General features: G+C 54.0%; 1 protein-coding gene across 1 annotated transcript in view; it reads left to right on the plus strand.

Annotated features, from left to right (window-relative positions):
- VAV2 (vav guanine nucleotide exchange factor 2) overlaps positions 1-20,223 on the plus strand; it is a 130,230-nt gene extending 110,007 nt beyond the window's left edge. Inside the window, exons 9-27 of the mRNA XM_068413907.1 lie at positions 1,279-1,378; positions 2,496-2,591; positions 3,089-3,157; positions 5,782-5,868; positions 7,663-7,748; positions 8,192-8,324; positions 9,462-9,571; positions 10,114-10,215; positions 10,323-10,411; positions 11,189-11,205; positions 11,567-11,588; positions 12,800-12,927; positions 13,080-13,154; positions 13,386-13,438; positions 14,154-14,270; positions 14,378-14,465; positions 14,559-14,682; positions 17,747-17,901; positions 18,474-20,223. Coding sequence (XP_068270008.1) covers positions 1,279-1,378; positions 2,496-2,591; positions 3,089-3,157; positions 5,782-5,868; positions 7,663-7,748; positions 8,192-8,324; positions 9,462-9,571; positions 10,114-10,215; positions 10,323-10,411; positions 11,189-11,205; positions 11,567-11,588; positions 12,800-12,927; positions 13,080-13,154; positions 13,386-13,438; positions 14,154-14,270; positions 14,378-14,465; positions 14,559-14,682; positions 17,747-17,901; positions 18,474-18,521 — 1,699 coding nt within the window. The 3' untranslated portion in view covers positions 18,522-20,223. The remainder of the gene's footprint in view (positions 1-1,278; positions 1,379-2,495; positions 2,592-3,088; positions 3,158-5,781; positions 5,869-7,662; positions 7,749-8,191; positions 8,325-9,461; positions 9,572-10,113; positions 10,216-10,322; positions 10,412-11,188; positions 11,206-11,566; positions 11,589-12,799; positions 12,928-13,079; positions 13,155-13,385; positions 13,439-14,153; positions 14,271-14,377; positions 14,466-14,558; positions 14,683-17,746; positions 17,902-18,473) is intronic.
- The last annotated feature ends 5,242 nt before the right edge of the window (positions 20,224-25,465 follow it).

The raw sequence follows: 25,465 nt of genomic DNA on the forward strand, positions 1-25,465 counted from the left end.
GAACCCAAAGCTGTCGTGAAGGATTAATGAGTGAAGCGGAGGAAAAAGGGGGAATCCACAGCGAAACTGCTCTGTTTGTGCCAGGTGTTTAAATTTATAGCCCAGGGTATCTATACAGAGCTTCACTGTGCTTCTGAAGGGTGCGACAACCTTTTTTACCCCAAATTACCACTTCTCTTGATCTCTAGGACCCTGTGGCCCATCCTGCAAGGAGCAATGAGCTTGTGTCCTTGGGGCTTAAGGGGATTTGAAGCCTCTCGTTCTCTCATGAGGTGCAAGTCATCACCCATGTCCATTCTGGGCAATTCTCAAGAATCAGAGAGTTTCTTGCCTTCTTCCTTAGTTGGTGAAAGAGAGAGGGGCACACATCAACCACGGTGGTGACAATGGTTTTTTGGGCTATGAGCTGTTGTGACTTGGGAAATAAAGTCTTTCTGGGAGATGAATACATGGGCTTGAGTGAGCTGCATTCGGAAACACTCTCAGGAAATGGGTTTTTGTTGTTGTTTGGTGTTGAAGCGCATCCCTGCTCTGCCTTAGTGAGCCCTGGGGCTACCGTGGCACAGCCGGAGAACCGGCGCGTGGCCATCGGGGTGGCACGGCGCCTGTTGGGACATCAAGGGGGTTATGGCGATGGTGTAGTCATGAGGAAAAGCCAACGTGCAGCCAGAGAGACGCAGGGTTGGATTGCAGGCGTTCAACGCTTGCTCCCTCCTCGTGTTCTAGTTAATCCGCAGACCCTCGCTGGGGTTGGAGCTGCTCCCCAGGAGAGGTGAGCGCCGGCGGTGACCGACAGCTTGGGCAGGGACAGGACCCCAACTCTTCGGTATTTTCCTATTCAGGCTGTGGTACCTGGGATGCGAGTACCTCTTTTAGAGCCACTTCGTAACCTGCTCTAGGAAACGCCTTTCAGTGTGAAGCTGGGTTTATTACCGTGGTGCTCCAAAAGCACGGCTCTTGGGGAGCAGGGATTAAATATATTGCTGGAGTGGAGGGATGAGCCATCGTACCTCCGAAAACGGGCTCCTCTGACCACTCAGCCCCTTCTGCTCGTCGTGAGATGAATGATCCCCACGGGCTCCAGCTCTGGAAACTTCAAAAGGTTTAAATGTTAAAAAGCTGCGCAGTAAAAGAGTGTTAATACTTTGCTAAGCAGTTATATGGGGGAATAGCTGTTTGCCTTGTCCTTTCACTGTATATAAGTATATATATCTTTTATAACAGGTTATAACTGCCAGCAAGTGGTTCTGATTAACTTTGTGATTTCCCCCTCTCCAGGCTGCTGATTTACGGCAAGTACTGCAGCCACATGGAGTACGCCCAGAACACTCTCAACCACCTCCTCGCCAACAGGGAGGACGTCCGGCAGAAGGTGGAGGTGAGCAGGTCGGGGCCACCGGGGCCGAGTGCTGCCCACCCCGCCTTGTCGTGGGTTTTGGAAGGACTTGGTGGAGCTTGGGAATGTTTGATGTAGCGAGAGAGGGGAGGGATGTGGGGGTGAGTCTGTGCTGCCCAGAGAGGGAGCAGAGCTGGGGGTTATCTTGTCCTGATCCCCTGCTTGCCCCTTCATCTCCCTCCCAGACATGCTCTCTGTCCTTCCTTCCCCAAGTTTATCCAAGTTCAAATAAGCCAGGTGACTTTATTTGAGCGGGACTGGCTGTGGACAAATTCCTCTTCGAGTCACGCAGGGAGACCCAAAGGCTCCGAGCATCCCTGAGCCGGGAGCCAAGTGGCTTTGCAAGGTCACACACAGCGTCAGGGACAGTCAGAGGAGAACCCGAGCCCCCAGGCTTGGATTTCTCCCCTGTCTTCCTTCCCCAGCGTAAAGGCTTAGTGTAAATAGGGGCTGATCCAGATATTAAGGAAATCAAAGGAGCCCCAGAAGGGATGCATTGTCTGAGCTGTTTTTACCCAGCTTTAATTCCTGCTTTGGTCTTGATGCTAATCTGAATTTGCTGGGCTGTCTGTACACGTTACCTCCTTTTCTGCAAATGCTCTTTGATTTTTCTCTGCAAAAGTAGCAACCCAGTTCAGGGATCAAGCTGTGCATTTAGTAATTTTTTTTTTTTTAAAACGTGTTCCCTGGATCTTGCACCAAGCCAGGTGCTGTAATATCCAGTCGCTCCCGTGCTTTCCCTTTCTCCCAGCCCCTTGCAGATAAAATGCGTTAGTTCAAACCATGGAGGAGGCGAGTTGAGCTCAGGCGTTTCATTTGACCTTTCCCGAGGTCTGAGAGCGTTTGTGTGCTCTCCTAACGAGCGGTGTCTCATTAAGCTGGAGGAGCTCAGTTGCATGAGAATGTCTGTATTTGAGGGTCCAGCCCCTGTGTTTTATTCCTCGATAACCTCTGCGGTGGGGGCCCTGAGCCATTGCTCATCCAAACTAAGTTACAGAAGCAAAATGTAAGCGCCATGGGACCATGGAGGGTTTTGCTGTGGGGGAGCCGTTGTTTTCCCCCAGCTACTTCACTGCTGATTTATTGATTTCTTTCACAGGAATGCACACTCAAGGTTCAGGATGGGAAATTTAAATTGCAAGATCTGCTGGTGGTTCCGATGCAAAGAGTTTTGAAATATCATCTCCTGTTAAAAGTAAGTGTTTCAGCACTGACACTTCTCTCCAGCTGCCATCCTCGCTGTAGCATCTTTCGGCTTTTACAGTGGAGAGTGAATCGTTGCCAAATGCAGAGCGAGGCGTTTTTTTTTTCCCCTCCTTCAAATGAAATAATTACTAGAGCTACTTAACACGACATAATATTTGTGCCGTCTCTTAAAGTACGGTGACCTAGGGTAATTCTGCACTTGTTAGCCACGAGAGGCAGTTAATGAATATAAAATAAGCTTGCATATAATCTGATTATGTGTGAAATTCCTCCTGTCAACTCCGTGTAACAGATCTCTCAAGCACCAGCCTCTTGGCGTGTTCCCCTTCCTACGGCTGCAGCCACCCGCCCTGGCATCCCTGCCACCCTCCTGGCAGCAGGCAGCCGTTGCCCACGGCTCATAGCCTGCCTGGGGCAGGCAGGGTGTGGGCAGCTTTCCTAGCACACCCAAACTCTTTAATTTTTTAATATTTTTTTTATTTTCAGGAGCTGCTCAGCCATTCCTCAGACCGACCGGAGAAACAACAGCTGAAGGAGGCTCTGGAGGCGATGCAGGTACGGGAGGGCGAGAGCAGCGGTGGGGCTGCGCTGGGCTCGGGGTGCGACAGAGCACAGGACCCCTCTGTTTCTGTACAACAAAAAATTAAATGGAAAAAACATCCACCAGCCTGAGGGAAGGCAGCATTTCCTCCTTTTGGCCACGCCTGTGTGTATTGATTGCCATTTGATGCGATCGCTTCGCAGCAGGTCTGTAGTCATCACTGTTATCTTCCTCCTCCAGCAGCCGGGGAGGCTGGTATTTGTTGACAAGTTACGACTTTTCACTAATTGCTATTGTGTGTAAAGAGGCTGTGCCAGATTCGGCTCTTGGTTTTTCTGGGAGGGATCTGGAGGAGCTCCAGCCGTATCAGCGAGTTGGGGAGTGCTGCAGGAAGGCGAGCCCGCGCCTGTGCGGAGCATTGCCTGCGCGCTCGTTGGAAATCCTCTTATCCAAGTGTTTTTTCTTATTAAGGGGGAAAATGCTCTTTCCACAAATGAAAACTTCTGGTGTGAAAGTTTTGCATGGTTTAAAGTTTTTTTGAGGTATCAGCTGAAACCCCCAAGATCTTAGAAAAACCTTCAGCCAAAAAAAAAATCATCCAGATGTTTTCTGACTTGGATACGTGTGTCCCCCACACACTGCGGGATCATCGTCAGCAGAATCTGACTTGAGGATGATCATTAAATCCACATTTTCTCTCTGGAGAGCAATGCAGGATTCATCCCTGGGCTCACTCCCGTGTTCTCTGGTCACTTTGTTTTCTACCTCAGCTTTTGTAATGACACTGCGTTTCCCAGCGCTTACATAAGTCGGGTGACCTTTTCAGCCCTTATCCGTGCCAGCCCGGGAATCTAGAGCCGATATGTAGGTCGCTTTAGAGTTAAGGTTGTTTGAAGGACGCTGCATTCGCAGCCCGCTGCTGCACAACACATGGCCGTGGCCTCAAACCAACACCAAACCTGGTGACAGTCGTCAAACCCTGCTTATGACCCCGTAATACAGCACCCACCTCTACCACTGCTAATAAATAAATGGATTTACGCTCCGGCTCCGCTGCAGACTCGGCATTTTTGGCAAGAAGCTGCCAGTAGCCATCAGCGAGGTTTCTCTGTGTCATCGCCCCATCGCCAGGAGAGCGATGGGCTCAGCAGGGGTGTAGGAAGCGATGTGGTTTGGTTTTAATTGATCTGTAAACCAAGGCTTAACTTACAAGTCATGTTTTTCATCACGAGTCCAGCCTTTGCGTCTGCTGTGCTGGTGGATGGCGGACGTTGATGCCGTCTGGGGTGAGAGCCGTGCAGGGGGGGTGAATGTCTACAGCCAGGGCTCCATTTCCCAAAGGGATTCACCTCCCTTTTATTTTCCACAGGTAGTTTTTTGCACAAAGCAAGGGTAGGATTTGCACCAAAAAATTGCATGTGGGGGTATCTCATGCAGGTAGTGACCCTCCACCTGAGTGCGCAGAACCAAGCCCCCAGGTGAGAGCGAAGCAAGTTCCCAGTTAAACCCCACAGCCCCAGTTTGCACGTTGCTGTCACCGTTTCAAGTCACAATCTGTCCTGGGATTGTGTCTCCCGTTTCCATGGGAGATGGCCTGTTCAGCAGGAGGGAGCAAAAGCTCAAGTGTGATGGAGGATGCCGCTTCATAAGGCTTTTGGTTTTGTCATTCTCCATCAGCATCCCTGCCACTGGACCGGTGGGGTATTCTGTGATGTTATAAGTATTGTCACGTAGATTTGCGATTATTGTCTCTGATTAACCCTTCTTCTGTGGGGAAGCTGAAGAAGGTCTGACCTGGAGGCGATGTCTTAAAAAATCCCGTGTTCAGGTTTAATCCAAGTTGACAAGACCTATTGTTGAGGACAAGGAGGCAGGGAGCAGATAAGAAGCAAACAGGCACAGAAAACAAGCTCTAAAGGGTGTAAGAAGTTGTTTGGGTGGAAGGGAGAGGGTTCCTTCTCTTTGGTGGGTCAGAATTTAGGTAAGCAGGGAATTTTTCAGGGCAGAACAAGCTCCATAACTGTCTCCTTGTTTTACAACATAGCCTTTGTGCGGTGGGAGGTGTTGGAGGCGCAGGGGTGTTGGAGATGGGGATGCTCTCGCGGGGGGTCCCCTGGGAGGGTCAGAGCGTGAGCATCCCGCGCTTGCACCACCTCAGCTGTGATCCGGATCACCAGGGAGGGCAGCTGGGAGCAAGCGGGACAGAGCCAGGTCAAATGCTGTTCGCAGCTAACGTGCAGCCGGGTGTCCAACGCGGTTCTTATACAGACATGGGTGTTTGGACAGCAGGGACCGGCTCGCAGCTTTTGAATCATTGAATTACAGCGATGAAGGCTGGGAGGAAAGGATGCTGCCAGGGCTGGGGATGCCTGGCTGCTCGCCCCAGCTCTCTCCAGGTACCAGCCAGGGGTCTGTGCTGCACTGGGTTCAGGCATTGCCCTCTTCTGGGAAATGATAAAAACTGCAGTGCCTGCCTGGGTCAGAGCGTGGGCACATAAAGCCTGTGCTCACCCTGCCCAGGCTGCTGCTTGAATCCTGGTCTGGCTCCTGAGACTCCTCCTGGGCGCTGTGTGTTCTGCTTTGGTAAGGTACTAGCTTAATCTGGAAAATAAAAATCAATATTCACTTTTCTTTTAAGGACTTGGCCATGTACATAAATGAAGTAAAGAGGGACAAAGAGACTTTAAAGAAAATAAGTGAATTTCAGAGCTCTATAGAAAATCTGGTAAGTTGGAAAAATCCTTTTGCTGCCAACTTTAATTTGATTATTATTAACGTGTTTGTTTTCTCTGAGCAATTACTACTGAATCTGATGTGCTACCCAAGAAAGGTCCCTGCGTGTTCGGACACTCCCTGATCACTGACTGGTTTTGCTGATGGTCCAGAAGTGGTTGCTACATCACAAAACCCATTTGGCTGTGATGGAGGGTGGCTTTTGGCGGTGGTGTTACACTGAAATTGTGTCTCCAACTTTTTCATATGTTATTAGTGTAGAGGGGACCCAAGAATTCCCCAAATCTGCTATTTAATTTCCTGTCTGCTATTTAAAGCGGGTTTTCTTTTGCTGAGGACGGAGAGGTTAACTGAATGTTCTTGCACTTGAAAGTGTCCCAAGGCCCATTTGGAGGAGAAGGGTACCTGTAATATGCACCTAATACCCCAAATTTCAACCAGATATTTTAAGGAGAATCTCACCCTCCAAACTCCAGAGGCATCAAACACTTGGTCCCATTACTGTCCATCAGGCCACCCTGTGCAACCCATCACTCTAGCTCTGAAGAAGCCCATTAATTTAATATTCAGTGGCAGAGCTTCAAGCTAACGAGCTTTTTCCCACGGTTGCCAGGGGGTGGGAGGGGAGGGGAGGGCTGGTCAGCTGTGGGCGCAGCTGCTCTGCTGTCACGCTTTATGCTGGGGCAATGCAATTTGGGGGCTGACACCTGAGATGCTTCAAAAGGGCTGATGGAGGGAGATGCCGGGGGCTGCCCGCCCTGAGGGCATCCCAGAGGGGTGCTGGGTTTGGGGGTTTTAAGCTTTGACTTCGTTTGAAAAGAACTTTTATTGGATGGTTGTTGAACAGAAAGAGAGAAAGTCCTTAATTTTCAAGAGAAACCTGCAAAAATTCTCCAGTGGGATGCGGGCTGTTGCGGCTCACAGGTTGTGGTGGAAGCAGTCATGATAATCCTGATCTGTGCGAACAATCAGATGTCACGCTCTGTAAAAATGGGAACGTAAATGGGGGCATTGGGCAGCCACTTCTTCTCCTTGCAGGAGCCAGGGAGCAGGTTTGACACGTGGGAGATGGGACGTTAGCAAAGCAGTCACTGCTGTGTGCAGACCAGTCCCATGCACACCCTGCTCGGTGTTTCACTTGGCGGGATGTTGTGGGGTGGTTGGTGTTATGTACCCAGAGCCCACATGGCAATGAAATAACCACGGACTATACACACAGCTGTGTAAAATATTTATTTTCCTGACCAGCAGTGATGCTTCACAATGTTTTTGTTCCGGTAAGAACTACGCAAGGGGAGCGATTCCCGTGGCGCGGCAGCTGTGCTGCACCGAGCAACGTTTGCAAGGGCTGTTGAGCTGAAAAACAAACTGACCAAACCCCTTGGGTTGGGTTCCAGCCTCCCCAAAATCTCCAGTCTTGGTTCAGGATGGGCATGAAAACTGTAATAGTTCTGGTTCTGGTTTTATAGAAACCCCTGGAAAATAGCTTATTTTGTTGGGGCTTTGCTTTCTGGATCCCAAACCTTGCAAAAAATGCTTTGACTCCTGAGCCTTGCCCTAGGATGCTGGTGCTGGAGCTCCAGGGATCTCCTGTGGTCCCATTCCTGCTGCCAGCGCCATGCTCATGCGAGGGCGATGCTGTTCCCAGGAGCTTCTGCAGCTCAAGGCAGGGCTGGTGGGGATGCCCCCAGCACACCGTGCAATCCGTGTGGGTTTGGGTTTCCACCTCTCCAAAGCATCATCCCAGCCCTGGCTGCGGATCTCAGCCCTGCTTTGCTTTCTGCAGCAAGTGAAGCTGGAGGAGTTCGGGAGGCCGAAGATCGATGGCGAGCTGAAGGTCCGCTCCATAGTCAACCACACCAAGCAGGACAGGTGAGCGAGCAACGGCGCGCAGAAGTTTTCCCAAACTAAATGTGCCTTTGTTTGGCAGTTCCCCTTCTGCTCATCTGTTCAGTGATTGCCTAGAGTTGCACTGACAGAAATCACACAGAATCACAGAATCAATCAGGTTGGAAGAGCCCTCTGGGATCATCGAGTCCAACCATTGCCCTGACACCACCCTGTCAACTAGACCATGGCACTAAGTGCCATGTCCAGTCTTTTCTTAAACCCCTCCAGAGATGGTGACTCCACCACCTCCCTGGGCAGCCCCTTCCAATGGCTAAATCACCATCAGCGTGAAATTATAGCACAGTTGGAGCTTTGAGCTGCGCTGGCTGGGAAGCTCTGCAGAGCTTTCCAAATACTTCCCGTTGAACGGGGACCTTGATGAGGTGTTTGACTGGGTTGCTTGTTTATTTGCTTGCTTTGGGCAGGTATTTATTTTTATTTGATAAAGTGGTGATCGTCTGCAAAAGGAAAGGATACAATTATGAGCTGAAAGAAATCATTGAGCTGCTCTTCCACAAGATGACTGATGACCCCATGAACAACAAGGACATTAAGAAGGTAGGTGGACCAGGGATTAGCTCGGCTGGAGAGCATTTTGGAGTTGTTTGGGCCAGTCCTTGGGTAGGACGTTCCCATCAGCCTTTTAAAATAGAAACAGAGCTTGCAAAAAGCTGGAAAATAAACGCTCGGCTTTCAGGGCAGTTTTACAGAGAGTTGGGAAATGTTTATTAAAGTGGGGCTGGGCTTGATCCTTGACCTCTGTCCTTGCAAAACAGCCCTGGAGGAGCTGGGATGGTTGGAGTTAGGAGAGAGGAAGCTGCTCCCTGCTTTCTGGCGCACCAGCAGGGAGCAAACGTCAGACGGGGCGGAGAGGAGGGCAGGGAGGGAAGGTCCGTCTGGATGCTCCCACGAGTCGCGGGGTGGAGGAGCCTGGAAAGGCAGCGTGAGCATTGCCCACCAGCCTGCCAAAATCAGCACTCGGAGCACGGCTGCTACTGAAGGAACATCGTTTTGCCGGTGGTTTGGGGCTTAGTCTGCAGCCATGAAGGAAAACGTCCCAGCTATGGGTTTAGCAGAGACCCATGAGCTTAATCCACTTGTAAGCAAAGGGAAGAGGGATTGTACAGGTGGGATAAGTGACATTTGGGTAAGAATAGCCAGTTTGACCACTTGGATGCTGAAGAAATGCTGCTAGCTTTGTGTTTTAATGAACTATGTTTCCACTTTGCTCTCCTATGCTTTCTAGTCTCATGGGAAAATGGTAAGCAAAGCACACAATTTTCTCTCGTGTTTTTCTGTGCAGTGTTGTAATGAGACAGGCAGAGCATATGTGCACTGGGCAGGTCAGATGTTCCTCCTGGGCTGTCAGGGAGAGATATAATGGCTGGGGAGGATCCGTTGGAGCAGAAAAACCTGGGTTCTCTCATCTGCCACCATAAAATCCTATTTGGCCCCAGTGCATGGTGCCCAGCTGATTCAGGCATCATTAGTTGTGATGTTTTAGAGAAACAAGGAGCTCTTCTTCCTCCTTCCCTGCTGTTAACCTTTGCAAAGGTTCAGCAGTCCTTCAGAAGAAGAGACAGGGACAGGCACTGAGAGCAGTTACTAAGATGCCTGAATAAAAGCGTGGCGTGTTTTGCTGCTCAGGCATTGGGGACGCAGCGGTCCGATCAGCTCTCTCCTTTTCTCTTGCAGTGGTCGTACGGCTTCTACCTAATCCACCTTCAGGGAAAGCAGGGCTTCCAGTTCTTCTGCAAGACGGAGGAAATGAAGAGGAAGTGGATGGAGCAGTTTGAAATGGCAATGTGAGCACGAGGGGCTGCTCTGGCCCTGGCCTGTGGTCGCCAAGCACAGGGAGGACAGTGTCTGGGGCCAGCAGGTCACTGGAGACCGGCTCCGATAACAAAGCCTGGGATGGGGCTTGCTGGATGGGTCCCTGTGCAAAGGGAGCTTGGGTGCAGCATGAAATCATCTACCCTGAGCGTCTGCACCAAAGCATGGGTGGTGCATCTCTGAAATGACACCTTGCCATGAAGCACCGAGCTGGGGCTGGAGGAAGGCGTTGCAGGGGAAGGGCTGGTGCTGAGCAGAGCAGGGGCTGGCCCCACGCTGGCGGGTCTGGGCTGATGATTGACTCGGGCAAGGGCCAAATCCATGAACATTGTCCCAGGGGAAGGTTGATGGGCAAAATCCTCTCTCTGCACAGTCAGGCCCCGAGTCTGCTCTCACGCTTGATGTTGTATCTGCCCGTGTGGTTTCCAAATGCAAACAGCGGCTGCTGGGGCAGGTCACGAGTGCTGCGTGGCTTGTAGGGACAGGTTGATAACCCCCTGGTCCTTTCACTTAGGTCCAACATAAAGCCAGAGAAAGCCAATGCAAATCACCATAACTTTCAGATGTACACATTTGAGAAGACGACCAACTGCAAAGCCTGCAGGATGTTCCTGAGGTGAGCACCATCCTTCCAGCCTTTCTGCACCTGTGTTAAAACACGGAAAGAAAATCTCAAAGCTGAGGCTGAATTAGGACTTTTCTGACTTCTTTTTTTTTGCACAGAGGAACCTTCTACCAGGGCTATCTTTGCCCCAAATGTGGAGCGGGTGCTCATAAGGAGTGCTTGGAGATCATTCCTCCCTGCAAGATGGGTGAGTTATTTCACCAGGGAGGTGAATGCACGTAAGTGATCCGAAAGATTCGCTCTACACAGCACTGAAGTTTGTTAATGCATAACAAAATCTGAGCACGCACCCACCCACCTCCCAGGGCTGGATCATAGGGGCTGGTGGTTTAAAAAAAACGAACAAACCAACCAAAACCCCCAAACCAAAGAGCTGAATCTGCTGTACATAAGATGATTGCAGCAGCTCTGTGTACGAGGTGGGAAGCACCCAGCCCTCATGCTGGGAGGGCATTTAAGGGAGGTGATGAGTTCGTCAGCAGACGTTGGTTAGTGAAAGCAGGAGGGTCTGCACGAGGGTTCACATTTCTGATGGGAAGGAGAGACCTTGTCTCCAGATTCCCAGTGGCCCACAGCGCTGCAAAAATCTGTGTCCTTGGTCTAAACTGGGCAAACCTGTGACTCGCCTCCGCTCGCCCGGGTCAGAGCCTTGGCGCTGCTCGGGGCAGGGACTGTCACAGGATGGCTTCGGGGAGGGTTTGGGTGGGGAGCGAAGGGAGGAAGGAACAAAATTGCAGAACTTTGTGCAAGTGAGAGAATCTCCTTGTCCGGCTCCAGTCCCTCCCTGGGTCTTGCCCACCTGGTGCAGAGCAATGGCTCGAGCGAGCCCAGCCTCTGCTTTGTGCTTCCTCCATCAAGTTCAAGCACTGATGCCAGTTTATTGATACTTGCAGCATCAAGAGAAACAGAAAATGGGGTTTGTTGCCTGTTAAATTAACTGTTTATTTCAACATTTCTCTTGCAGGTTCCTCAGCAGACCAGGTATGTTGTTGGGTGGCCCTTTTTCTACATCCCCTTCTGCCTTGGGCCAAGCCTGTATCCTTGCCCAGTCCAGGTGTGGGTGGCTCGTGGGAAGAGCCAGCGCTGGCCTCAGGGGTGTCCCAGTAACCTGGGGGACAGGACTGGAGACCAATGGCCTCTCCTCCAGCCTCAAACTGTCTGGGTTTGTGCAGCACCACAGCCCTCGGGAGGTGCCAGCACCCAGCTGGGGCGAGCACCACAGGCTGGGAGGTACCAGGGAGGTTTCAGGAGAGGGTTTCTCATCCCAGTGCCTTCAGGCGGGTGCTCACAGAGGGAGCTGAGACCGCCATGTCCTCACAGAGACTTTTTCTTCTCTCTGCAGGATTTGCTGAGTGCCGGACCTGGTAAGGGTATTACTGTATTGCAGGAGGGCAAGTAGAGATGTCACCTTGATTGTGACTGCAAATGTCACTAACACTGAGCATGTGGGAGGGGGAAGCTCCTTCCGAAACCAGAAAGGAGCATTGGTAGCTGCAGAAGGGTCCAGTGCCACCTGCACAGCAAGCGATGGGGCACCAAGGTCTCTCCTGTCCCTGCTCCCCAAAGCAGCAGATCAGGTGTCCTGCGGGAAGACCCAGCTCCTCCCTGGGCTCAGCCCTCGCCTGCTGCAGCCACCAGTAACCCAGGAGCGCCTGGCAAATTTACTTGTGCCACATCGTCCTTCAAAGCAGACCAAACACATCCTGGCAGGGAGGTGTGTTGGTGATGGGGGAGCATCATCCCGCCGGCACGTCCTCGGTGTGCCACAGGGATGTGAGGCTCCAGGCGCTGCCCTCTGATGGGACAGTTAGTCATGATGGTTGCCACAATATATTTTTATTTTCCTTTGCTTAAAACTAGCCTAGACAGAGTGCTGGGCCTGCCCTGCCCCTGCTCTGGTGTGAAGGTGAAGGAACAATCTGTTTTTGTGCTTTTTCTGGTGAAAGGAAAGCCAAGCCTGGCAAAAAGAAACCCGAATCAAGTGGGTGGTTAAAAAAAGCAAGCACAGAGTGCGCTGGCTGGGCGGGGAGAGGCAGAGGTGGGGAAGCGTTTTGAAGATAAACACTGTGGTTTTAGTGCAGTTGGGGAAGCTTATTTAATGTGCAGTTGTTGGCGACACAGCTGGACTTTGACTGCAAGTTTCAGGGGCGTTCGGGTCCCAGGTCCAGCTGAAATTCAGTGGAAGCCAAGTGTTCGCTGGCCCCTTTGGCAATCGCGGGTGTCAGCCCTGAGCCCAGCGGGGTTTGGTGCCGGCTGGGCATCGCCAGAGAGCCGCTCTGCCATGGCGAGGTTCAAGTCCAGGTGCGGGGCTGGGAGTCGGAGCTGCAGCTTGGCTCAGTGCTTCGTGGGTTTATTTTTGCTCAGTGAACTCAGCCATTGTGTAGCTGCGGGAGCCGAGACCGTTCTTGAGCACTGTTCCTCTCTGCTTTTGTGCTGTCTGCCCCAAAATCCTGCCCGCCGGTGCCGTTAGGTTTGTGGTTCCCAGGATAAGGAACAACAGGCTTTGGGGGAGTATTTTTGCTTTGTTTTTTCTCAACAGGGACTAGATGATAAAACAGTTTTTCTTCTCTCCCAGGTCCTAAAATGGTGGCGGTTCAGAATTACCACGGAAACCCAGCTCCCCCCGGGAAGCCGGTGCTGACGTTTCAAATTGGGGATGTGATCGAGCTGCTGAGGGGGGACCCCGACTCGCCGTGGTGGGAGGTGAGAGCGTTTCCCCGTGGGAAATTCCTGGGAAGTTTTAAACCAGTGTCTCCTGCGTGATCCCTTGTGTTCGTGGGCTTTCCCATCCCTGCATGGCAAAAATGTTGCTCCCCGACGCGCGTCCCAGTCTGATACCGGGCTTGGCTTTGCAGGGGCGGTTGCTGCAGACAAAGAAGTCGGGTTATTTTCCCAGCTCGTCGGTAAAGCCCTGCCCCGTGGATGCGAGGGTAAGTGCCAAAGAGGGGATGGAGCCGGGAGCGGCTGTGGGTGCTGCGGGAGCGCGGGGATGGGCGCTGGGGGCTGTCACAGGAGGTGACACTCTCACCCTGTCGCTCTGCTCAGCCGCCTTCTTGAGGCCTTGGTCCTTCCAGTAAGTCCCTGGACCTTGAACGCAGCCTTTTACTGTGGCCTGGTGAGACGCTGGCCCGTCAGTAACAAGCGATGCTCTCTCTTTGCAGCCTTCCAACAGCCGGCCGCCCTCGCGGGAGATAGACTACACGGCGTACCCGTGGTGAGTCGCCCTGCGTGCCACTGGGCACGGCCGTCCTCTGGCCCTAAAGATAGATCGGCTTTGCCTTGTCATTGTTCCTTGGTCAGGAATCTGCTCTAATAAGGAATTAGGAATGCAGGTTAGCGGGGCCAGCCGCTGGAGTGGCGTTTGGGTGTTGGTGCAGCCCTCGCAGCATCAGGGGGGATTTCTCAGCTGATGGAGAGGCTCAGAGGCAAAAGGGGAGAGACGCTGGTTTCTCTTCCCATTTTCTGTGTTTTCTGTGCTCAGAAAACCATTTTGGGAGGAAAGGAGCAATTCCTGCCTTGGTGGGAGAGGCTGCGCTTGGCTTGCCCTCCTGCTCCTTCCCTCCAGCTCCAGCCAGGTTTGCAAATTCAGGAGTCTAAATTATCCTCACTCCTCAGGTCTTGCTGAAGCCTTGTTCTCCTGGGGACTTATTCCCAGTTAGTGGGATTTTCTAGGTGCCCTGGAAACAAGAGAGACTTCAAAGGGAAGAGGTTGCCCATCACTCGTCCTCTCTGTTCAGTGGCTGAGCAGCTTCTTGTATATCTCTGGGCACTTTCTGCTCATGAAGCTTTGGATGAGTCCTATTTCTCTACTTGCCTGACCTTTGTGCCTTTAAAAAAAGATGTCTCTTTTTTTGTCTAAAACATGCCTGTTTTAAAGATATGCATTAATTTTTAATTAATTAAATTAATTAATTAGCGTCTGGGCTCAGGTTTGCAGGGAACATGGAGCGACAGCAGACAGACAACCTCCTCAAGTCTCACGCCAGCGGCACCTACCTGATCCGGGAGCGGCCGGCCGAGGCCGAGCGCTTTGCCATCAGTATTAAGTGAGTAATACTTAATTTAATAATTTAGTATTACTCACACATGGAGGGCAAGACAGGGCTGGAGCACATGGCTACGTTTTCTCGAGTGCCTTTGGTACCGTTTGCAGGTTCAACGAGGAGGTGAAACACATCAAGGTGGTGGAGAAGGACAACTGGATTCACATCACAGAAGCCAAGAAGTTTGAAAGCTTGCTGGTAGGTTTTTGTAGCCCTTTGAGTGTGTGCACCATCCCTGCAAGTCACACCGAGGATGGCAGAGACAGCTTGGTCCCTCTCCATCCTTCCCAGGAGCTGGTTGAGTACTACCAGAGCCACTCGCTGAAGGAGAGCTTCAAGCAGCTGGACACAACGCTGAAATACCCCTATAAATCTCGGGAGCGCTCTACCTCCAGGACCTTCACCCGCTCTCCAGGTAAAACCCAGCTCAGCTGCGTGAGCGGGTGCCGTTAAACCCCTGATGGGGAAATCTCACCCTTTCACCAGGCGTAGGAGCACGGTCTGGACGAAGGGATTTACAGCTTTGATGCAGGGCTTGAGCCCCCCAGTTCCCACGCAAGTCTCTGCTCAGCTGGTGGCATTTTGAGGAGGGGTCTCACAGGAGGTGGCAGGGGTTGGGGGGGTCCGGCTGAGCTGGGGCTGCTCCCCCGAGCTCGTGTGGCTCTGCGGGGTGGGTGCAGCCTCCCAGGGAGAGCTTTTGCTGGGGGAGGCTGGTTTTGCACCCTGTGCTTGGCGGTGGTTTACCAGCCCCTGGTCCTGCCGGGAGAGGAGCTGCGGCTGCGGGGGCAGCCCCGTGCGCCTGCGGGTGGGGAGCGGAGAGGTGGTGCTCTGTGAGCGGGTGTGCCGTGCCTTCCCTGCCCACGGGAGTTTTTGTGCGCGTGTTTTAATGGATCCAGTTCCAGTGTCGCTTGTGATGGTTTGAAATCCCAGTGGGACATTTCGCATTAGTGCAAAATGCTCCGTTTTGTCTAAAAGCCCGAGTGCAGAAATAACTACTTTATGGGGAAAACCACGTTTTTTTAAAAACCTTTTCCATGGTATATGTTGAAAAGAATACCAAAGGAAGGTAGTTTTTAAATATCTTCTCCAATAAAATACCACCCTAGGATGACTTCTGAGCCCCCACGCTGGCTGCGGGGCTGTGGAGGGAGCTGCCGCCGGCTGTCCCAGCTCCGAGCCCCCGCGCAATCCCTTCTGCATGCTTTGCCCTGTATTTCTCTGTCGGCTTTTAAAGCGTTGTGCGTTAGAATATTTTTCTTTTTTATTTCCTTTTTAATGCGTGTTCTGCCTCTTTCTGTTTCTCTCTAACCTCTTTGCAGCCTCCTGCGCTTCCTACAACTTTTCTTTTCTCAGTCCTCAGGGCCTCAACTTTTCTTCTCAGAGCTCCTCCAGTCCCTTCTGGTCAGGTACCAGTGGCAGAGACCTGCTGCCTTCCTCAGGCTGCAGCATCCCCAGCTTGAAAGCCATCACCAGCAGGACCTGGCAGGGTCCCCGCTGTCCCTCCAGCACCCGCAGGCAGTTCAGGGGGTCCCCAGTGCTGCCCTGGGGCACAGCTTGGAAATAAGTTAATTAACCGTGGCTTGGCTGGAAGCAAAACGCACTCCTGCCTCTCCCCAAAATCAAGGCAGGGAGAGATGGAGGTGTCACAATTTGAGAAAGGGGGTTAAAATTAACGAAAAAGTGAATCTGGCGCATTGGGATCTCATGATGTACTTCAAGCTCGACCTGCTTATCCCGTGTGTTTCACCGAACCAGCATTGGCATCACATCGTCTTCCAGACCGTTTCTCCTTGCTGGACAAGGGGAACACCTCGATGTCCGGCAGTTTTTGAGCTCTGGTGTCTGAGGCTGCTCAGGAGCCCCGTGCTGAGGGGATGGGGGAACCTGCGCTGTGAAATGTGTTTTGTGGCTCAGACTCCCTGCTCTGGCCTTTGAACCCCATTGAATTAAACGTGTTACAGAGCGGTGTCTGTTTGGCAGGGAGCAGAGCGAAACCGTGCCAGTTCATGTCTTCCTGTTTAAGCTTTTACCTTTCAGCATTTTCTTTAGGCTGGAGAGAGAAAATCATTGGCAAAAGCCACGTGTGCTTTCCTTACTGCCGTGTTTGGGAAGAACACTTAACTTTTCAGGGTATTAGAACGTAATTCTGGGAATTTGGGATCCTTAAGCTGCACACAAAATATTGCAGAAAGCCATTTGTGCAGCAGCGGGCTCTGAGCAAGCTCCTGATGAAAGAGTTCAAAGGTGCTGTGATCTCGCTCCGTTCTCCAGCCTGGTGAGGATGGACGAGCCCCCCAGTGATTGCACGTTGTGTGTCTGGACCGTCTCCATCGCCATCCTCATCTTCTTCCATCCCGAGAGCTGAAAACCTGGGCAAAGCTTTTCCTCAAACTTAGTTCAACCTTGGTTTGCAAACTTTTAAAATTGAAATTAATTCTCAAAGGTCCTGGGACAAAAAGGGCAGATTCACCGAAACACGACGTCCCTTCAGGGTGAAGGTTTTAAATTTTTTTTTTTCTTCTTTTTTTTTTTTTTCAAACTTCAGAGAAGGTGCATTTTTCTCCTCCTCTGCCCATCCCATCCCTCCCACCGTTGCTCTCCACCCTCCTTCCCACTGCCCAGACGCCAGGGCAGGGAAGCTGAGCACTGCCCCTGCCTTTCCCCCCATCACTCCTGCTCCTCCTTGTGCCTCCCCCGAGCATCCCCTGCCTGAAGTGATGGAGATCCGCGGTGCTGGGGCCGAGCGGGTGCTGGTGGAGGCCAGGTCCTGGGATGGCTCACGGGACCATGCATCTTATCACAGGGTGTTGGTCGCCGTTAGGGTTTGCAGGGTGCTTTTGCACTGTTTGGTCTGTAACAGGACCAAGTTTCCAAGGGCCCTGGCTGCTCCCTGGCAGGGACAGGATCAGGGAGGGTATTGGGTTAGCAGCTCGTTCCTCCTCATGGCAAAACATACAGGTTTTGCTCAGCATCTCTAGGAGAATCCGATCCCAATAACTCAATTTTTTGAAGCAGTTTAAGCACAGGTTGAGTTGTGAAATGTTTTTTGACAAGGTGGGCCCATCATGTGCTGGGAACAGGTGGAACAGGATTTTTCCATGGTTTCGTTGTTAATGATTGTGTATTCCTATGAAAGCTTTTCTTTTACCACCTCCTCACAAAAGTGCCCCTCACCCCAGCGATCCTCACCAAGCCCCTCCTGGACTCTCCTGGTCAGCAGAGAAGGGCTTCCCAAGCCCATGGAGCTGTTTAGAGCCCAGCAGGAATCCCATTTAACTCCAACCACCCCAGTCCAGGCAGGGCTGAGCAATTCGGTGAGGCCAGCCCCACCACCCGAGCTGCTCCAGGTCGTGGCGTGGCAATGACAGCCAGCGCCGCGGTGGGAAACCCAGGTTGAACCTCACCAAGCTTTCCCCAGGCTTCGGCTGGTCCCGTGCAGCGAGGCAGCTCCCGACTCCCTCCGCTTTGTCCCCTCGCAGTGTTCACCCCACGGGTCATAGGGACGGCGGTGGCACGATACAACTTCGCGGCGCGGGACATGCGGGAGCTCTCGCTGCGAGAGGGCGACGTGGTGAAGATCTACAGCAGGATCGGCGGGGACCAGGGATGGTGGAAGGGGGAAACCAACGGAAGAGTGAGTGCATCTGCGTAACGTCCCATCCCGTTTCTGCAGTGCCCTGCCCAGACAGCTGTCAGGACAGCAAAGGGCAGGGGGACACGTCCCTGCTCCCTCTTGCTCTTTCCAGGCTCGTGGATGGGCTGTCATCTCACGAGAGCTACCAGCGTGTTGCCAGTCGGTGCTGTGTGACAGTGACACGCCAGCTGGGGCCGTGTCCGAGTCCGCTCTCCCCTAAACCTGCCCGGGGGGGATTCGTGCAGCAGTGGCTCTGCAGGGGAAAGGCTCAGCATCCTGGGGAAAAGCAGCAGGCTGGGGGCTTGGCCTGGTGTCCCACAGTTTGTAGCACAGGGGACAGATTCTTCATGCACTGATCCCTTATATATTGTGTCCAAGGCAACGTATAGTCGCTAGCTCTGTCCCAAAGTAGGGTGATGGCTGCACCACCTCCCCGTCCCCACCATGCACCGGGATGCGGGCGCATCCAGCACCCTGTGAACGGCTCACCGGGAACAGCGCATGTCCGGTGACGGGACAGGAGGTCCCTTCAGCTCCCCGGTCCCCAGCTCACCTCTCCGCTTCCCCGACAGGTTGGCTGGTTCCCCTCGACGTACGTGGAAGAGGAGGGGGTGCAGTGACCGCGGGGCTGGCCGATGGAAAGTCGCCGAGCGCCCAGAGCGAGCCGCTGCAGACCGTGCGCGCGCGTCCCGACGCCCGCGGCTCCCCGCGAGACGCGGCCGGCCGCCTCCCGGGACGGCTCCCGCAGACTCTTGGGCAACCCGCTCCTCTGTACAGTGTGTGTGTGCGTCGGGGCCGCCGCCGGCCTCGCTCCTCTTGCGTGTGTGGAAGATGGATGGTCTGTCGGATGATGTTCATGTAGCAGCTGCAGAAGAGTCCTGGGGAAGACTCCCCTGCATGGACAGAGCTGAGAGACTCTGCGCGGTGCCCACCAGAGGATGGGGTCCAAACCCCCTTTTAGTAAAGGTGTTTTAAAAGCCATTGTGGTGATGGTGGTGGGAGGGGGAGGCTGAAGGTTTGCACCTGTGCTGGTTGCCTGGGTGTGCCAAGGTGAGAATTTGGGGGTTTCTAAGGGGAGGGAGCGACTCAGCCCTGAGGAGAAGACGCGGACCCCCTGCCACGCTGCTCGGGTGGGCTCCCTGGGTCAGGATTTTGGCAGTCTCGCTGTCAGCAGCCAGGGACAAGGGGGCAGAGCGGGGACACCCGACCCAGGAGGAGGAAATGGCGCCTGCTCATCTCTGAAGGATGCCAGCTGTGAAACCAGGAGTGCATTTGGACCATCAGGCGTAGGCTGGAAGTGGACCTCTGGGTCAGACAGAAGGGGAAAGAGCTGCTTTGGCATCCCAAGCCCGTTTTCTTTACAACCAGCTTCATTCAGTCCCACCGGCCTCGCTGCGGGCACTGAGGGCAGCCTGTGGTGCAGACTGGTCCCACTGGTGAGCAGGAGGTCTCAGCACATTGCAGGGCTGGAGATGTGCTTTGTCACACAAGGGTTTTGGAGGCCACCAAGGCACCAGGTACACGCAGAGGAGTGGACGGGATCGTGCGTCCGTGGGTCTGTCCTGCCCTCGCTCCCAGTCCCCAAGCCAGGCTGATTTTTCTTGCAGCCGTGACACATCCCACCTCACTGAGCTCAGGGGGACAAACCCACCTGAGTAAGGGCTACGGTATCACCTCCTGATTTCTCTCGCTAAGTTGTGAAAGCATCTCTTCTTCCCCTGTTGTGTGCACTTTTGGGGGCTGTGAGCGTGGCCCCCTCTCCTCCTCCCACAGGCTTCTTACTGCTGCTGCTGTCAAGTGAAGGTCCGTCTGTCTGGGCATCGCTGCTGTGTCCTGAGCACCGTCTGTCCTTCCCAAAGTGGTTGGTGGGCAGAGCTGCCGGGTGGAAATCCCAGCCGGCGTCTTCTGCCAGGCACTGGCTTTGCTGTCCAGCATTCCCTTCCAAAGTGCAAATATGAACAAATAGGTGTGTGGGCGTGTGACAGGGAACAACCTTCCTCCATCCCATCTGGGCCCCGGGAGTTGCCTCTCTGAGTAAGTGGCGTTTAGAGCTGGTGCTTCCATGCCCTGGCATTGCCCTGGGACTTGCCGTGGGGCACCGTGTGCCCGGTGCGGGCTCTTGGCATCGCGCTGGCGCAGGTCTGGGAGATGCCAGCGTTGGGTGAGCGGTGCTGGTGCCCTGAGTCCCTGGCACGAGGGTACCACGGCTGCGCCCGAAGCCTTGCTGCAAACAGAGCAGCTGCTCTGGGATAATAAATGGAAGAGTTTGGGGCTCTCAAGGAAAAGAGATTAACTTGGAAATTAAATGTTGCTCAGTGACAAGCCCAGAGCTGCCCTACCCGTTCCTCCTGGAGCCCCGCGAGTGCCCCACGTGGGGGGAGTGGGGTGGGTGCAGCGGGGTCTGGCTGGGGCAGATGCCCACTGAGGGGTCTCGCTCTGCGAGGTGACAGGGACACGGAGGGGGCCCGGGGCTTTCCCAAGGTACTGTTGGTGCTAACCCCTCCCGGCCAGCCCCGCGGCGCTCAGCTCAGGGTATGCTCGAGGGGTCCTGTTTGCAAGGGGAGCTGGCAGTGCCCTGCTCCCCCCGTGCGAAGCAAAGGGCCCTGCCCTGATGCCTGTAGCTGTGCTGGAGCTGAGGGTGTGTTTAGGGTGGGTGAGACGCACACACGCACCCCCAAGACAAGCTCACCATGGCTCACGTTATGCCTCACATCCTAAAGCCTTACGCGACCCTCCTGTTCAACACGGCCGATTCCGTAAGGCCGCGAGGGCATCCCCGCGGGGAGAGCACGTACCCCGGCACGGGGACCACGGCACCGTCCCTCCCTGCCACCCCAAAGGGCTCCCCGAGCTCCGCCGCTGCCCGCGCTCCCCTCCCAGCCCTGCCAAACCCCCCTTCCCTCCGGAGAGCTCCCCCTCTTGTGTTTACTGTTGTAAGAAACTCGTTACAAAGATTGTTTTGTTTGTAAGTAATTATTCAGCCATTTGCCACAATATATATCTGTGAATAAGAAAGGGAAATGTTTTTTTTATGATGGCGAGAAAATTGTATATATATTTTAGTTCATCGCAGATCATTCAAAATTGCAATGGGATACGTTGGAAAATAATATGTAAATTCCTTGGGTTTTTCCTTTGCACTGCACTAACTGGGGTAGGGTGGAGGGGGGGGTTAAAGATAAAACTGTTTATGGAATAGTTTATAGCTGGGAATTTGGAAATCATTTGGAATAGCTTGTAATGCTGGAATAGAAACTTTAGCTGCTACTTAGAAACCCTTTTGCATGTGGTTTTTCCAGACCTTTTTAAGTTACAATACGTCAAAGTAAATTCCACAACGAAAAAATAAAGTGTAATTTTGCTGATAGGTTTTTTTTCCAGCCATGGTTTTTACTGTGCCGGAGGGCTCGTGGCAGGTTTCTTGTCCCTAAAGCCCCCTTGGCTGCGCTGGGGCAGGAGGGGCAGCTTGGCCAGCCCAGGGGCGATGCGTGCTCACGGGGACGGATCCTTTCCGACTCCTGCCATGAACCCTAAGTGTCCGTACCCCTTCCAAAACTCGGAGTAAATCCTTCCTGCGGTGCCAGATGCGGCTCTTCGCAGGGGGGTGCCGCGGGAGCCGCTCGCCTGTTGAGATCCTTCTCTGTGTCCTGGAGCAGCTGCCTCGCGCAGTTGCCCCGTGCTCCCGTGAGCAGCTTTCCCGGGGCTCCAGGACGCTGCGGGGCCAGAGGAGCAGCATGATTTTCCATGGCTTTTAGTCACTCACAAATATCATATTCCAGAATCCCACTCGGCCCTGCATGCAGCAGCGTTTTCCAGAGCAATCAAAGAAATCGCTTATAAAAGCCCTGAGGTGTTGCTGGAGGTTTGGCCCCAGAGCAGGGGCACAAGATGCCACTGCGAGCTGCCATGTCATTTAATTAATAATATTAATTTTTTTCCTCTCTTGGAGTCCCCAGTGCTTTCTCCTTCTCTCTTCGACTTTCACAGGGTCAGCTGAAAGGGGCTGTAGTAATGAGCGGAGGTGTTTTACTCGGAGGAGCAGGACACGAGCTGGACATTAACTGTTGGATGCTGATGTGGGAAGGTGCTGCTCAGCCAGGTGTCTAACCTTGGCCGAGGTGACAGCCCCTGCCTGGGATAAACCCTTTCCCTGTGTTGCTGTGCACTCCAAGGGAAGCGCTCCGACATGCACCGCATATGAAATACCAGGTTTGGGTACCTGGGCGCTCTCCTGCTGGCGATGAGCCGATGGGACCGAGTGGGTCTGGCATCGCTGTCGGATGCCCACGGTGCAGCTGGGCTGCAAAAGTGCAGCACTAGAGCCTGGAACCGACTGACGGCTGCGAGAGCAGGAAAATGCAAAAACTGCCTCCGTGCAAGGTGAGATCCAACCCTCGAGGGTGGTTGGAGCTGGTGGCATCGCAGCCTTGGCCAGGCGGGTGCCCTGACAGCCGGCTCTGCTCAGCTCCACGTCCAAACCTTCCCCCGGGGTTTGCACCGACGTGGGGTCTGACACCTCGGGGATAAATAATGGGGCATTTATTCGCTGTGCCCAACCACGGCCAGGCGCTGTAACCAGACCGGGAGCAGCATTCCCAGGGGCATTAACAGGAGAATAAATCTGTAGTCACAGCCAGCACAGCTGGCTCCAGCCCTGCACGGACCCTGGCCTGCCCCAGGAGGGGGGACGCACCAGACACAGGTTTTCTTTTTATTTCTGTATTATTTTTTTCCCCCCAGCAATAGCAGCTGCTGACATAACCCCCGCCATTGCCTGGGCTCCCCTGGGCACTGCCTCGCCGTGGGCAAACACGGCGCTGGGGGTGGCTGCGTGTGCTGGCGGCCCTCTGCAAACAGCAGCTCCTGCTCCGTGCCGCAGTGTCACAGCCGCCCTGCGCCGTCCCTGTGGCTGGGCCTCGAGCACGCCCTGCAGCCCCGGTGGCCTGTGGCCAGCCAGTGTGTGGCCACCTCCCTCTGCCCCATGCTGTGAGCAGGCACGTCGGCTGGGTGCGAGCTCCTGTGCTGCCCAGCGCGGGGAACCCCAAAACAAGGGTCCAAACCGCTGTGCGATCGAGATGGGGAAACTGAGGCAGTGCGTTGCCAAGATCAGAGCTCAGAAAAGCTCTGCTCAGCAGGACTGTGCAGGATCGAGCCTGCTTTTGGGTTGGGGTCATGCGCCAGTAGTGCTTTCTCAAGCCCGAATTGGGGCTCCAATGGGGATGGGGGTGGGGATGAGGATGGCACCCACTCACAGCCTGGTGCACACAGTGATCAGTGTTGCAGCACGCCTGACTAATTCATTCCTGCATTAGCCATAATGTTTTCTGTGACCTAGAAAATTCCAGCTGGCGCACACAAACCGCTATGCTCCTTTATTTTGTATTTAATCTAAAAATTATAGGGAAAAGACTGAACTGCATTAGGCTGCCTCTACATTGGAGTGACCATAAAAAAAAAATAACCACCCTCATTCCTGCTCTGGAGCTGCATCAGGGTCTCTGGGCTCGGAGGGGCTGAAGTCGCTGTCGCTTTCTCCACTGTCCGTCCTGAGCTCGGTGAACATCTCAGGCTGCTGAATGCTACTTGGGCTTGTATTGGTTTAGATCTGGTCTAACCCAAAGGTCGTATTTATAATTAGTCCATGCTGATGAAATGGTTCTGGCCTGTCAAACAGAACCATCCCACTGCAAACGGGAGTTTAGACTTGTTTGCATCTCTGTGGTTATTTTGAGCAATTAGTGCACGGAGAAGTCTGGAGGAATTGGGGCTCTCCCTTTAAAACTTAGAAACTGATTTTATCAGTAGGAGAAATGCTGCCTGAGACAGGGGCTAATGCTGGACCAAGGGAACCCCTCTGCGTCTAACCAAACCCATCCCACCCTGGGGGAATTTGGATGCAGCCTGGGTGGGTACCACGGTGTGTTCAGCGTGCAAGAGCAGAGGCTTGGGGCAGTGGGCAGAAGCGGGGGGCACTTCCCGGGGTCACGGTGCTGTTGAATGCTAAAAGCCCCCCAAAACACCATCCCTGGGCTGTCAGGGCTCCACGGAGCCGTGGGTGGGCGATGCTGCCCAGGGGACACTGCAGGGACATTGATGCTGCTGGGACCCCATCCCCACCCCAACCTCTGCCTCTCTGATAGCACCAAATCAGGGCCTTCAGAGCCGCCTTTAAACAACCCACATCGCCTGTGTATCCTGCCCAAACAGGCCCTAATTTCAGGGCTGAATCCTGGGCAGAAGGAGCAATAAACCTTCAGGTTGGGAGATCTAAATCAAGTGCTCATTTTCCTGCTCCCTCTAAATTAAATTTTTTTTTTTTTGGTGTTCCCACCTTCACTTTGAGCTCTCGGGTCTGGCTTGGGAAACGTGTGAATTTATTTTAATTCTGCTCTTAAACCATAACTCCTGGGAGCTCCGGCAGGAGGGTCAGATGGTGCCTTTCCCCGCTGTGTTTGCTTTCTGGCATCCAGCTGACGGCTCCAGCCAGCGCCGAGCGAGCCCGGGAGGCTGCGAGTCCCCAGCTGGGCTGTTTGTTCTCCGCCGGGCACTGAGCTGGCAAGAAAAGCAGCGTTTTCCTCCCTGTTTCGAATTTCTCCGCTCTGCCTGACTTTTTGTCTTCGTCGAGAAGCATCGGAGCCAAGAGAAGGGGTAAGAGCTCGTCCTGCTCTGTCTGGGCTGGCTCTGGCAGCTGGTTAATGTTTTTTGCAGCAGGGGCCGAAGGGACGGCGGTGCACGGAAGAGGAGGAGGAGAGCATCGGAGGAAGGCAGGGGCCCCACGGCCATCGAGGCAGGGAGAGCCAGCCCGGAGCGAGCCTCATTGGTGAGCGGAGCCCGGCGAGTCGTGGCCGTGGGTGGTGGGAACCTGCCATGGGCTGGCCGGGAAACTCCGGCGAGTGTCGTGGGATCTCCCGAGCGGGAGGTGGCAGCTTTGCTGGGCAGCGGGGGGACAGCGGGGGCCACGTGGCTGCGAGCGGGGGGTCTTGGTGGGGTGAGTTGTGGGGCAGTCCCCAGCGTGGCCCGTGTGGGAGGGGGCTGGTGCTGGCCTGCGAGACCCCGCTTGTGTGCCCAGAACCATGTGCCTGGAGCAAATCCGGCGCCGTGTCCCTGGGCAGGGGCCCTGGGTGCAGGGGCTGGGGTGTCTGCAGGAGGGATCCGTCCCTGTCCCCCACCAGCAGCCATTGCGCCGCCCGCTCCCGGCAGGGAGCAAACCTTGTGCTTTCGTTGTGGCCAAACAGGCTCCTGAACACATGGAAAAAAAGAAAAAAAGCTGGTTTCTGCAGGCACGAGCAAGCACAGACTGCCCTGTGCATTCCCAAGCCCCTTTTTTAAGCGGGGCCCCTCCGGAGTGTCTTTGGGAGTGCACCACGTGCAGCCGGGATCCCGTTTCCCTCTGGAAGGGGGTCCCAGCAGCCCCCCCAGGGACGTGCCCCGGCGCTCGCTCCAGCCGCCGCGAGCTGCTCAGCCCCTTGCACAGCACCCAGAGATGCTGCTACCACCCAAACGGTGGTGAGACCCTGGTCCCCTGACCGTGCCAGCGAGGTGGGTTTGGGATTCGCAGGTGGAG

Source organism: Nyctibius grandis, chromosome 16, assembly GCF_013368605.1.
Source record: "Nyctibius grandis isolate bNycGra1 chromosome 16, bNycGra1.pri, whole genome shotgun sequence".
Classification (NCBI taxonomy): domain Eukaryota; kingdom Metazoa; phylum Chordata; class Aves; order Nyctibiiformes; family Nyctibiidae; genus Nyctibius; species Nyctibius grandis.